The following is a 14,895-nucleotide window of genomic DNA, read 5'->3' as shown; positions in this document are numbered from 1 at the left end:
CGGACAGTGTAAGATATGACAAAATAATAATAATTTATAAATTATCAAGGGTTCATGAGGGAGGGGCGGGGGAGGGAGGGGGAAAAATGAGGAGCTGATACCAAGGGCTCAGGTAGAAAGCAAATGTTTTGAGAATGATGATGTGCAAATGTGCTTGACACAGTGTATGTATGTATGGATTGTGATGAAAGTTGTACGAGCTCCCAATAAAATGATTTTTTTTAAAAAGATAAAGAAGCCCATACCTTCTAGCAGCTCCCCCCCCACTCCCCCTTCTAGCCCTTGGCAAACACTAGTGTGTTTTCTGTGTCTATAGCTTTGCTTACTCTGGACATTACATATGAATGGATTCTTACAAAATGTGGCCTGCTTTATCTTGGTCTTTCTCTTAGAATAGTATTTTAAAGGTTCATGCATATTGTAGTATGTATCAGTATGATATTCTTTTTAATGGCTGAATAATATTTCATTATGTAGATAATATCACATTTTGTTTCTTCAGTCATTGATTAATGACTATTTGGATTTTCTCTATTTTTTGCATTTATTCATCTAGCCTGTCTTGTTTTTAATTTCTATATTAACTCTTTGGTTGAAGTAATCCATATGCTAATGACTCTACTTCATGACCAGGTTTTCTTGCCTGAGAGTAGGTTTGGTCATAAGAAGCTGTCAGCTTAATAAGGCTAATGGTTACAAAAAGAGTAATCATTGTTGGCAATAAGACATTAGTAACTTATTGAGCATTTATCTAGGGTCTAGATACCTGTTAGTAAATTCACCAAGCCAATATGTCAGTTCACTGAACTCCATAGCCTTTAGAGTGCGTAATAATCATTTCAAGACAGTTAAGGGATTAGTACTTCTTTGTTCAGGGTTGGCTTTCATGGCATACTCTATCCCTACACATCCAAAATTACTGCAGACCCAAATTTCTTAACAGCTGGTGCCTTGGTAAAACTCGAGATTAATGGCATCTCTGCAGAGATTGTGCTTCAGGTGATCTTTGGATCATAATTTGAATAATCTTGCAGGGCTACTTTGGTCCTTCAAATTAGAGTTAAGATCAGCCCCATTCAACAGGAATCCTACAGATGTTCTCTAGAGAAATTTATCTATAGGCAACTACTTCCCTAAAATCATTTTGCTAACATGCCTTGGGTACCAATCAAGGTAAAGCTAGAGGGCCTCTGGAAACATCCAAGGTCGGTCAATCCCACTGCCGTGGAGTGGATTTCAACTCGTCGGGACCCTAAATAGGATTTTTGAGACTGGGAATTTTTTTCCATCAGAACTCTTTATTGTTATTTAGAATCGTATTTGTATATGTAGAACAATTACAATTAAACCTGTACAAATATTAAAACACCATCTTAACACCCACTTCAATGCACAGGTTAACAATATATGTATAAATATAAAATAAAGCAAACCCAAAATGATTGGAGTTACATTGTGGTGCAATAGAAGGAAACCGGGCAGGGCCTGGTGGGTTGCCCCACCACCCCTTGTTCATCTCTTGCTCCTGATCTGCATGCTTCACCCCACCCCTTCCAGCTAACCTTGCTGCTTTGGGGTTCGTGCTCAAAAATCTACTCGTTCTTCAACGGGAAATTCAAGAGTTGCTTCCCAGCAAAGCTGGGCCTGCTGCCTTTCCCTCTCCGGGGAACCAGCTACTGAATCATTCAGCCCAAACATCTGCCAAATAAAATACTCTCCAAGCCCTCAAGGGGCTCCCAGTAACTGCCTCTGATGAGAGCCAACAGACCTAGCAGGCCCTGCAGCAGCCCCTCCTGGCCTCACTCCCCTTGGCAGGCACATCTGGTGCCACGCTGTGAGGCGTGTCTGCCATTCTCTTTCTGGGCCCTTTTTTCTCTCTCTCTTTTCTTTGGAAGGAGTGGGGGTGAGGAGGAGGCAAGGATGTAGAAATGTTTGCAGCATATTCCATTCTCTATACCTGTGAGGATGTGCCCCAGAAATGAAGGCTACATTGTTAGGTAGGAAGCCAGCGGCCTGAGGGAACTCAGCAGGGATCTGGAGGAGAAGAAAGGCCTGTAGGGGCACAGTGGTGAAGCAAGAAGAGCTTGTATTTGTCTGATTTACCCTGTAGCTTCTCCACGTGGCAGGAGGAGAGTAGGCTGAGAGGAAAGCACATGACTAGTTTAGGTTTTGTTTAAAAATGGAGTGCTTGCACAAGGTACATCAAACTGTCTTATAAAACCAAACGAACTCACCAAGTGGTGGGGCTGTAACTCTTTATGGGAGCAGATAGAAGGATCAACCTTTGCTTCTCTTGAGGAAAACATTTGACTACTTACTGTAAGCTTGCAGCGTTATCTGGTCTCATGCTGAAGGGGCGGCCTTTTGTAGAAGAGGGATGGCTTTGCCTTTGACACACTGAGAACTGGTAGATATGCTACCCTCTTGTCAACAGCAAATATATCTTCCCAAATGCTTACATGTTGTGTTAGTCTGGGTAGACTAGAGAAACAAATCCACAGACACTCATATGTGTAAGTGAGAACTGTATATCAAAGCGTAATTGTGTATTAAGAAAACATCCCAGTTCAGGTCCATAAGTCTGATATTAGCCCATATGTCCAATACCAATCTGTAAATTCCTCTTCAGACTCACATAACTCATGCAATGCCATCGAATGCAGGAAGATCACAGGCTTGTGGGTGGAAAGTCTTATGGATCCAGTGGTGGTGGAAACATTTCAGTGCTGGTTTGGTCTCCACGTGGCTCCTCCAGTTCAAGGGCCTGGCTGCTTCAGTGCAACTCCATGTAGCTTGTCAGCAGGAAGATGAAGCAGAGAGTCTCGCCTGCCTCCAGGGAAGAATACAGGAGTTCTCAGAATCCTCAGGAGAAGACCATGCCCACATGGAGGCCTTATTGGCTGTGGCCTGATTGACAAGCTAGACTCCACCCCTTCACAAGTTGACAGGAGATTATGTAACTGCCACACATGTGCACGTTAATTTACAGCGTGTCCGTATGGTAGGAGTGCTGCATCACATGTTTGTCTTTTCCCCCCGTAGGCCAGAGAAGGCCGGACCACCATCGTGATAGCACACCGATTATCCACAATTCGGAATGCAGATGTTATTGCTGGGCTTGAGGATGGAGTTGCAGTGGAGCAAGGAAGTCACAGTGAACTGATGAAGAAGGAAGGGGTGTATTTCAAACTTGTTAACATGCAGGTATTTCTTTCCTAGTAATTTTTCTGCTGCTTGCATCCTAGTATATCGAACTCACTGCCACTGAGTAGATTCCGACTCACAATGACACTATAGGACAAAGTGGAACTGCTCCATAGAGTCCCTAACCCAGTACATCTTCACGAAATCAGATGGCTCCATCTTTCTGCCGTGGAGCAGCTGGTGGGTTCGAACCCAATGTGGGTTCAAACCCAATGAGTCAAGTTTGGGCCCCCAGGGCTCCTTGATTCTTAATGTAGTACTCTTCCCGTTATCAAAGTACGGCGCAGCTAAGAAACTTCAGGAAGATGAGTGAAAGTATACATCGGAAACTTTCCTTGTGGACGAATCTGGGAAAGAGGAATGTGGGGTGTCAGGGTAAGAGATGAGGGGTAGTGGGAAATGCTCAAAACATTCCAAATTAATATCTTATGACAACAGTTCTTAATTGTTTGGAGAATATGTTCAAATGCTGAGTGGTAACCAGGTGCTTTGACTCAGAGTTCTTGTTTGTAGCTTTAAAAATTTAACCCTGATCAGAAGACCCAAAACAATCATATCAATGCAAACGAGGGGGGAGCAGAGTGGAGAACCAAACCCCATCTGTAGACAATGGGACATCCCCTCACAGAAGGGTAACAAGGAAGGGACGAGCCAGCCAGGGTGCAGTATAACACCGATGAAACAGACAGCCTTCCTCTAGTTCTTTAATGCTTCCCCACTATCATGACCCCAGTTCTATCTTACAAATCCAGCTGGACCAGAGCATGTACACTGGTACAGACAGGAGCTTTAGACACATGGAACTCAGGACAGAGAAACCCTCCCAGGAACAGTAATGGGAGAAGTGATACCATGAGGGTAGGGGGAAGTGAGGGGAGAAAAGGAGAACCAATTGCAATGATTGACATATAAACACCCCACCCCCATCCCGTGACAAACAACAGAAACATGGGTGAAGGGAGACAGTGGACTGTGTAAGGCATGAAAAAAATTATATATTTTGAAAACAATGATGGCAACATATGTACAAATGTGTGTGATACAGTGGATTTATGGATTGTTATAAGAGCTGTAAGAGCTCCGTCCCCCCCACCCGATGATTTTTTTTTTAACTGATTTTTTTTAGCCCTAGTGATGTTTCTGTTTCTTCTTCCCTTTAATGGCATTTGTGACTTGTTCTCCAGATTCTTGCATGTTGAAGAAATTCCTACATAGCTGCCTGGTTTGAAATATTTAATTTTTTAAAGTAGATAACCTCTCATTTTTGTATTGTTTAAATGGAATTTAACTTTTTTTATTTCCGCACGCACAGTTTTACCGCCAACCTTGACTGACACATGCAATGCAAGTATTCAGAGTAACTTTGTGATTCTCAGTTGGACGATTGCACCAATCTAGATATAAACACAATGTAACATTTTGTTCTTTCAGTCCTCAGGAAACCACATCCAATCAGAAGACTTTGAGGGAGACCTGAATGATGAAAGTGCTGCCACTGGTATGGCCCCAAATGGGTGGAAACCGCGCATATACAGGAATTCCACGCATAAAAGCCTTAGAAATTCACGGATGCATCACAGTAGCCTTGATGAGGAAACTGATGAACTTGTAAGTCTGTTTCACTGAAATTCAGAATCTTGCTTTATAGATTTGCTTTTGAAATTCTTAGCCGTTTGCATCTGTGGATCATTCCTACGACCTTCCATGTTGTTGTTAAATGACTGAGTTGGTTGTGGCTCAGAACAACCTGTGTACAACAGAACTAAACATTGTCAGGTCTCGACCTTCCTCCGAGTCCTTGTGCTGCTTGCACTCATTATTGCAGCCACGAGGTCAGTCCATCTCACTGAGGATTGTCTTCTTTTTCACTGACCTCTACTGACCGAGCACGATGTCCTTCCGTAGTCACTGCTGCCTCTTGATAACATGCCCACAGTGCCTGCCCACGGGCTCACCATCCTTGCTTCTAAGGACCATTCTGACTATGTTTTTCCTAAGACAGATTGGTTTGTTTCCTTGGAGTTCAAAAGGTACCCCGTTAGTATAGTGGGTGACAGATTGGCTGCTAATCACCGTGTCAGTAGTTCAAACCCATCAGCCTCTCCAAGGGAGAAAGAAGAGGCTTTCTATTCCCATCAAGAATTAGAAAACACAGGAGCAGTTCCATCCTGTCCTATAAGGTCACCATGAGTCGGAATCAACTCGAGGACAATAAGTTTGGTTTTGGTTTTTCGGCCGTCCGTGGCATAGCTAATGTATTTTGCCAACATCATAACTCAACACTGTAGTTGTTCTTTGGCCCTCGTCATTCATTGTCCAACTTTTGGTACACCTTAATCTTCAAAGTGACATCTTTGCTTTTTAACACACTTTTGCTGACTGACAGTAAAAAGGACTTGAAGCACTTACTGATGAATAAAAGACTACAGTCTTCGATATGGATTATACTTCAATATAAAGCAAACATTCTCACAACTGAACCAGTAAGCAGCATCATTGTAAACAGAAAAAAGATTGAGGTTGTCAAGGATAGAGCCACAATCAATGCCAATGGAAGCAGCAGTCAAGAAGCTAACCAATGTATTGCATTCAGCAAAACACTGGAAAGTACCTCTTTACAATGTTTAAAAGCAAATATGTCACTTTGAAGACTAGGGTGCACACTTGACTATGATCTATACTCTTCTTTAAAAACAGGAAATTTCACATTTTAAATGTTTTGACAGTGAAATTAAAGTTCATTCTAATGGGAAATATATAGATTAAAAAATGTGAGGGGTATTATGTGTTAGGTATTTAATATTAAAATAAAATATTCCCCCCAAGGTGTGTAAAATAAAATAGCTCAGTCATCTTTGAGGCTCGGAGAGAAATAAAGTCCACTGAAAAGAGCAAACCTTGACATCCGCCTACTCACTCCCCACTGTCATTGAATGCCTTCAGACTCGCAGTGACTCCATGCATGGGCCTAGTGGAGCTGCCCTGGGTGTCTGAGACTGCAACTTCAAGGGAATAGAAAGCCTCCTATTTCTCTTTGAGAGCAGCTGGTGGTTTTGAGCTATGATCTTGTGGTCAGCACCCCAGTGGTGCACCGTATTACACCAGGGCGCCTTACTGGTAGGTGGGATTATCTTTATTTGCCTGTTTTAAGAGTCCTAGAATAACATTAGTCTTAGAAAATTAATAGTTTTATTTCTCTTACATAAAAGGTTCTTAGAGGTTACAAATCTAGAACTACAGTGTTGCTTCCACGATTAAGATGCTCCTTACACATTAGGCTGCAAACTGCAAGGCCAGCAGTTTGAAACCTCAGGACAGGGCTTTATACTCCAGTAAAGAGTGGCAGTCTTAGAAACTCACAGGGGCAGTTCTACCCTGTCCTAGAGGGTCTCTTTGAGTTGGTTTCAACTGGATGGCCATGAAAGGTGAGTGGGTGATGTGCTCCCTAAGTTTTAGCTTCACCATCATGGCCCAAGCTTCCGCCTTTGCACTCTGCTGCAAAGTTCCAGTCTCGGAAACCCACCAGGACAGTTCGACTCCATCCTGCAGGGCTGCTACGAGTCGGAATTGACTTGATGATAGTGAGTTTGGTTTTGATTTGGTTGATCTGAAGAATATGATTACTACCAAGGGCTCATTGCATCGATTTTTCTTTATCCGGAATATTAAAATTATTTTATAGCAAAGGCTGTAACAAAGGGCTGTCTTAGAATTATTCATAATCCATTCAATCTTGCTAGATTTATGGGAAGAAGAATGAAAGTAATACTACCCAGAGCTTCATCATCACAAGTAAAAGAATCATTTTCCTTCTTTTTTGGCTAGATCATTGTCTACTTTTCATTTTCTCATCTATTTTGACAGACTGCTGCAGTTTAGGATCCCGTATTTCAGAGGAGAAAAAGCAAGGAGTCAGGAAGTGCCACAATCAACAGGATTGTCATAAGTCCTGTGGGTCCCGGAGGGATTAGCAGTGTGCTGAACAGAGGAGAACTTAAGTCTGACTAGAGGGTTTGTCAAGGACCCTGGTGGCACAGTGGTTAAGCACTTGGGTGTTAACAGAAAAATTAGTTCAAACCCATCAGCTGCTCCATGGGAGAAAAACGTGGTCATCTATGCCTGAAAATATTACCGCCTCGGAAACTCTGTGGTGCAGTTTTACTCAGTGCTACGGTCACTGTGAGTCAGCATCAAGTCCACAGCAGTGGTTGGGCTTTGGGGTTTAGAAGAGCTGGGGAAATCTGCTCATGTGTGCTGAAGAGCGGCCATCGGAGGAAAAGGCTCTAATTAGGCTGGAGATCAGAAGATAATGTTACCTAAAGGTTGGGGGGCTGGGTGGGGGAGCAGTAAAATACAGAGAAAACAGGTGGCCTGAGAGAAGGGCACTGAATAAAACCTACTACTGCTTCTTCTGTTTCATGGAGACACAAATAGATTTTGCAATGCTCTCAAGCAAAAGGATTGCATCGTCCCCACCTAAGTTTCCAGACATTTAATTCAACATGTGCTGAGATGCTGCCACAGGCCCAGCACTGGACTTGTTTCCAGGAATATACACAGGCCTCACCTTTAAAAAGGTCCCGCACCAGTAAAAGAAACGGAAGCAGCTCCAACCACAACCGCAAGTCACAAACCAAGCTGCACAGAGACAAAAGGGAGATAACTCACTCGGTTTGGAGAGTTTCAGCGTGCCACGGACTTGTGCTTCTGGGCCACGTCGTAAGGATGAGAAGCCCAGGCTAGTGTCCTCTGCTTAGCCGTGGTCTCCTACGTGTCTGTGGGCACTGATCCAGTTCTTTATGGGCCTTCCCTCATGTGATCCCAACGTCATCCCTGTAGGAGAAACAGGACAAGATCTTAGATGTGGGAAAATGCAACTCAACTGGTGAGACCCAAGTCTGTCTGACACACAGTTGTGTGAGTCCAGAGAAGGCAACACAGTCCCAGGTCATTGTACTTGAATTCTAGAGCATTTCCTGCTCTGTCTCAATCTGCTCAAACTAACATAGAGATGGGCCGGCTGGTCATGGCACGAAGGTGGCTTCTTGGGTGATAATTCTCCCTCCGCTCAGGCTGTGTGGACATACTCAGGCTTGTAGCACATACTGTCCTGGGGTCGTGTATTATCGAATGATCATTCTCTGTACCTAGTTCGCAAGTTCCTTGAGGGCAGTGGTCATTGCCTTTTCCATACGTATAAGCTTTGGTGATTTTTGTGTTACACCACTGTGTCCTGATCTTTATATGTTCTAGGACGCAAATGTGCCACCAGTGTCTTTTCTGAAGGTTCTGAAGCTCAATAAAACAGAATGGCCCTACTTTGTGGTAGGAACTGTATGTGCCATTGCCAACGGGGCTCTCCAGCCAGCGTTTTCACTCATCTTCTCAGAGATGATAGAGGTAAGTTTAGAACACCACGGAGCTGCTTCATTCGAGCCAGCTCACCAAATCCTTCCCACCTTAACCTCCCCCAGTGGATTCACGCTGCAATGGACTCCCCAGGAGGAGTCCAGTTTATTGTGTTTGGGTGAGGGTTTACATAGCTAATTAGGATCCCATTAAATCCCATTAGGATTCCATATTGTTCAATGACATTGGGTACATTTTTCACATTACATCAACGTTGTTGTTGTTGTTTTTTAAGTCGTTTTCTTGATATAGTGTTCACAAAGCATACACCTCCATGGTTAAATCACTTTAAAAATGAGTTTTATATACATAATCACAACCAGTTCCAGTGCTCGCTACCCTCTCCCGGATTGCTTGTTTGCTCCCCAACCCCTCACCCTCCCTAGCCCCCCTTCCCGAGACACACACACACACACACACACACACACACACACACACACGCCGGATACACCATTGCATCCATTATTATCTCCTTTTGTGCTTCACAAACTAGGAAACTGAGCAGTAACAATAAAAATCAAAACCAAGATAAAATGGCAAGAATAAAATAATAATAATATAAAAAGAAAATACAAATAAAGAGTAAGAAAGAAAAGATCACTATCGATATTTAAAAAGCTAAGGTTGGGTCAAGATGAAGGTTATCTGGCCAAGTGTCAAATTATACCAGGTTTGAGCCACCATAATCAATTTACAATAGTTTCTGTCTGATGGTAACGTGTTTGAGCCCTGGCCTGTGGCTAGAAGGCATCTGCCAGAGGCTTGATCTAACAGGATACTCTGCAGATGGATTTTGAGCTCTGGCTGCTTGTTTGAATACAAGCAAAAGTAGCCTTTTAAACCATTCCGAATTGTGACGCTCGTGCAACTATCTAATGTAGAAATCGACAAAGAAGGCGTTCTGATGGGCAGACCTCTTCTTTGGGGTGAAAGTGGTTTGCAGTTTGGACCAATGACTTCCACCCTATGTGTGGAGAGGAGCTTGGACGTGCTCAGAGGAAGGCAGAAGTAACGTGGAAACGAGTTGGAGGCCGCCCTGTCCATGGGTCCTGGCTCTGGATGCACACTGACCTCACCTCCTACTAGCTGTGCAAGCCCAGGCAAGACGCTGGCCCCTCTGTCCTTTCTTCCTCCATATAAGAGTGCTCCCTACCTCACAGGGTTACTGAGAATGAGATGAGAATTTATAAGTGATTATGTGGAAAACAGAGTTCCTGAGTGGTGCAAAGACTTAAGCATTCAACAACTAGCTGGAAGTGTACCAGTTTGAGCCTAACCATGGAGGCCTGGGCAGACTGACTGGCAATCTGCTTTCACAGTCGTGAAAGACCTGTGACGTGCCGTTCTACCGTTCAGCACATGAAGGCACCGTGAGTCGGAACCCGCTGAGCCGCCAACAGTTTGTTCTTTTAATCTAGAAAGCATTTTGGTTAGCTCTGTGGTGTTAGAGTAAGAAGTATTCAAAAAGTGGTAGGCGCAGCATCATCATCTCAACAAACTTTCTGAGGGCTGGGGAGCCTGAGATTAAGAAAGAAATATGTGTTAGCCAATTATTAAATCCATTGGGGGGATACTTAACAGGAAATGATGGGAAATAGCTTAGACTTTGTAAGAGCTAGTAATTTATATTGTATGACCACCTTAATCAACCTCTAGCATTATTACAGAGACTTTTTAAAATGAAAGCTAGATTATTCTCCATCTTTTTATGAGTTTGTTATACTTAAACACATTAAACTGGTCTACAGTTAAAACTACAAACAGAAAAAGAAAAGGAAGAAAAAGAAGGGACCCTTGGGGTATTTTTAAACTTCCAAATAACGCAATACCCAGCTCTCCTGGGATTCAAGAGTTTGTGGACTGTATGGATATTCTGAGGGATCTTCTGCGTGCTCAGCACTGCTCCGGGCACTGGACACACAGTAGTAAACAACAGAGACTAAGTCTTGTGCTCTAACATCAGACTTCATACTGGGGCAGATGCACTGCACACAAAGCAAATCCAGACTGTGTTGAGGGATGTCTGCGTTCTAAAGGAGGGTAGGGCTATCAAGGCGTTGGAGAAGGGGCCACCACTGAAGAATGAGAGAAGGAAGACCTCTCTGGGAAGTGGCCTGATGAAGCTTACGAGGCGGGGAGGGCTGGACAGGGGTGGGAAGGAATTCGGAAGCAGGAAACAGGAGTTCAGGGAGAGGAGTCAGCAAGTACAGAGGAGAGGAACGAACTCTAACGTGTGCAAACTCTAACGTGTGACACCACCTGCAACCCTGAGAAACACAGCGCTTCCATCCCATGTCAGGGAACCACTGAGTAGTGCGTGTGAAAAGCGCGGAGATGGTGGATGTTTTATTACATGTATACGAATAGCTACTACATGTTTTTAAAGATTCAAAACCTCATTTTCACAGCCTACTTTTCAAACGGGATGCCAGAACCATTATTTACTGGTGAAACACATACGGATCTTGTAAACCCAGTGATGATTTCGATTTTTTTCTTTTTAGATTTTTGGGCCTGGGGACGATGAAGTAAAGCAGCAGAAGTGCAACCTGTTTTCCTTGCTATTTTTAGGCCTGGGGATTATTTCATTTTTCACTTTCTTCCTCCAGGTAGGCGCCCTCCATGTGTTCCCCTGATTGAGCCGACATTCAATCCTAGACCTTGAGTACAGCCTAGTGGAGCTTCCAAATCCTGAAAGGGACAGTGAACTACAAATGTACTTGGCAGGAACTGTGACTTCCCTCTTCGTTAAATTACATTATGTTACAAAGTTCACCCCCCACCCCCCAGCCCACCCAGTTAGCAATGAACTAGAGCTGTGGTTCTCTACCTTTAATCCAGCTCCTCATGTCGTGGTGGCCCCCCAACCAGAAAGTTATTTTTATTGCTACTTCATAGCTGTAATTTTGCTACTGTTATGAATCTGGCAACCCCTGTGAAAGGGTCATTCAACACCCCCCCCCCAGAGGGGTCTCTACCCACAGGTTGAGAACCGCTGAACTAGAGACTGGAATTCACAGGCGCACCTAAGAACCCGTCAAACTGGACAAATTGTATATGTTTATACAATCTCAAGTTCATTTCTGATCTCTTTTTTCTGCTTAGTTGACCAACTATTTGAAAACCCATAGATTACTTTATCTTCATATATTGTAGAATTCACCAAAACAAAAAAATGAGTTAGTGAGACTGGCTCCGAATTACACTTCTTCCCCTAATTAAACATTTACCAAATTCCTTTTGTCCCTCACAAGGTGGGCACAACCATCCACGAAGTCAGCAAAACATGTTTCTTAGCCCTGCCCAGTATGCTCCTTTCCTGTCACCACTGAAGCGATGGGAGAAGTCAGTCAGGCTTTTTACAAGGAAACCATTGGCTTGAGTAGTGGCCATGGAATGACGCCTGCAGCCCTGGGTGTTAGGGAGTGAAACTGGAAATATAATAGTAGGCTGATATATAAGACTACAGTGTCAATGTTAGCCAAGAGCCATCTGCTGGGAGAGGAAGGAGAGGAAAGCAGTATTAGTTGTTGACAACGGACAACTGGGGCAAAGTTCACACACACACACACACACACACACACACACACACACTCCCGATCACCTATTCTGTTGGGTTAGTAAAGAGGTCTGATGTGTGTGCTGCAGGGTGCACCACACACCTACACTAACACAGTGGGCAGAGGGCTCCTCCAACCCCTCCCAGTGGAGGTCTGAGAGCAAGCCCCACTGGGCTACTCTGCAGTTTGGACATGGCATCATTAGAAAGAGAGAAAGTGTCTGGCAAAGAGATTTGAAAGGACGAAGAGGCCCCATTGTTCCCCAGTCTGAGAGCAAGTGGACTGTCAGGGAACCAGCATGTTCATTGGGAACTTCCCCCGCTCTGCACTGCATGAGCCAAAATGCACTCCCGGGCAGAATTTTGTTCTGAATGTTTACAACTGTTTTACTTCGAGTATTGAGAATATGATGATCATTCTACTTGAATGCTGTAGCTTTCTCCTTCAAATCTTGTCTTTCCAGGTTTTGAAAAATATCTGTTTTAGAATGATTTAGAAGCCAGAACTAAGCACTTTCTAAGTGCTCTTTGGTTTTTATGATTCTATTGCATACGAATGGTTAGCTGCTTGCTGATGTTCTATTACCTTACCTACCAATGGTTTTCTGAGTGGTGGGGGTGCAGTGGTTAAGGTCTCGGCTGCTCACTAAAGGATCAGTGGTTCAAGCCCAGCAGTGACTCAGGGGCAGAAAAGATCTGCGAATCTGCTCCTGTATGGACTACAGCCTTGGAAGCCCTAGGGCCGCGGCTCTCAACCTGTGGGTCATGACCCCTTTGGGGGTTGAATGACCCTTTAACAGGGATCGCCAAAGACCATCGGCAAACACATATTTCAATGGTCTTAGGAACGGAGACACCGCTCCTCTGTCCTCCAGGCGGGTCCGCCCACGTGCAGATAGGCCCACATATGAGTACCCGGTGTGAAGACCCATGTACCCATGCTACACCATGCTTCAAGACAAAATTTCATTTATTTGTCATTAGAAATAAATATTTCACAACATATAATGACATAACGATTCATCACTATGCTTTAATGATGTTCAATTTGTAAGAATGAAAATACATCCTCCTCCTGAGCAACGCTGCGGGTCGCCGCACGCGGAGCTGGTGGACCCGAAACATGGGCTCCTGCGGGCCTGCAAACCGACTGCGAAGCGCTGCTCAGCCGCTTCCAGGAGACTACAGCGTGCGCTTGGAGGACTTCACTGAGCTCCGGAGGAGCGTGAAGTTCCGCACCATTTTCTGTGGCAGAATGAGAAATTTGGAAAAGAACACGTTTACAAAAGAAGCTTTAGCTTTGGGATGGCGGGTTTTTTTGCCTCCTTACACCTTCCAAATCCGGGTTGGTGCCCTGTATCTTCTGTATGGATTATACAACACCCAGCTGTGCCCACCAAAACAGAAGGTAATGCTTGATTCGAGTGGCCCTGAAGGATTGGGATGAAGTTTTGAAATTTCAGCAAGATTTGATAAATGCACAGCATTTTGATGCCGCTTATATTTTTAGGAAGCTACGATTAGACAAAGCATTTTACTTTACTGCAGTGTCCAAATTGCTGTCATATAGAATGAAGAAAAAAATTCAGCGAGCTGAAGTTACAGAAGAATTTAAGGATGGTCGTGTAATGAAGCTTATCCCTTCTGATGTACTAGACGAAATGCTGAATGTGCATGATTATTATCAGAACATGAAAAACATCATTTCAGCTGATAAATCCAATCCTGACAAAGCCCTCAGCTTGATCAAAGATGATTTTTTGGACAACATTAAGAACATAGTTCTGGAGCATCAACAGTGGCACAGAGACAGAAAGAATCCATCCTTAAAATCCAAAATTCAAGATGGAGAAGAAAAGAGAGAGAGAGAACACGGTTCGCCAGAGTCAGAGCGATGTGATAGGCAGCCTCATCAGCAAAAATAAAAGCAAAGGCCTTTGCAGCTGTTGCTCAGGCATCCAAGTCCAGACGGCATCGGCAAGGCAGACTTGATTCTTCCGACTCGGATTCTGCAGCCGGCCGGGACCGCTCACAGCCACGAAGAGAAAGAGGAGCAAAGACGCACCGAAATCGGCAGGACAGACGATGTCCTCCAGAAACAAAGGTGGCAGGAGGCATGCCACCAAAGAAGACAGACCGTTAAGGTTGAGTATGCCAGTAATTACGAAGACGAGCACGAACAGAGTGAAACGTGTAAAACCACGTCCACTGCGCCTAAGAGGAAAAGAAAACACTGAACCAAGGACCTGGTACGGAGTTGAACGTTTTTAGATTTCTGACAAAAAGAAGATATATATTTGGTGTGTTTTAACAGGAAGAATGCCAGTATTAAAAATAACTCTTCTAGGAAATTGTAGGCTATTTTTTTGAAATAGCAATATCTTGACAGTTTTTGGAAAAAAGTGCAAAGAATTATAATGAGAATTTACTCTGAAATTTAATTTTACCATTTTTTAAATAAAATCTTCATACATGGAGTTACAAATCAGAGTTAGGATATTGTACTTAGTAACATTTTTGTATGATTTATCTATGTCATTTTATTTAAAATATTTTACTTGAAATGTTAATTGTTATTACATGCAAGTAACTGCTATATATACACGAGTGTAAGCCAACCCAAATATCAGCCAAGGTACCTAATTTTACCACCAAAAAATGCATTAAAAATGTGTTGAAGTACTCCCTCAACGCAAGAATACCTTCTTCTATTAAATTGGCAT

The 14,895-nt window shown here is 43.6% G+C and overlaps 1 protein-coding gene and 1 pseudogene across 1 annotated transcript in view; both read left to right on the top strand.

Moving 5' to 3' along the window:
• Positions 1-14,895, top strand: part of ABCB4 (ATP binding cassette subfamily B member 4) — a 96,004-nt gene that overhangs the window by 51,372 nt on the left and 29,737 nt on the right. Inside the window, exons 15-18 of the mRNA XM_013004650.2 lie at positions 3,043-3,204; positions 4,636-4,812; positions 8,458-8,604; positions 11,118-11,222. Of these exons, the coding sequence (XP_012860104.1) occupies positions 3,043-3,204; positions 4,636-4,812; positions 8,458-8,604; positions 11,118-11,222 (591 nt within the window). The remainder of the gene's footprint in view (positions 1-3,042; positions 3,205-4,635; positions 4,813-8,457; positions 8,605-11,117; positions 11,223-14,895) is intronic.
• On the top strand, positions 12,472-14,409 carry LOC115869218 (annotated as a pseudogene).

The sequence above is a fragment of the Echinops telfairi genome, unplaced genomic scaffold (genome assembly GCF_000313985.2).
Source record: "Echinops telfairi isolate 266 unplaced genomic scaffold, ASM31398v2 ScPeMD7_23;HRSCAF=83, whole genome shotgun sequence".
Classification (NCBI taxonomy): domain Eukaryota; kingdom Metazoa; phylum Chordata; class Mammalia; order Afrosoricida; family Tenrecidae; genus Echinops; species Echinops telfairi.
The sequence above is the reverse complement of the archived record's forward strand: the minus strand, read 5'-3'. Positions and strand labels throughout refer to the sequence as shown.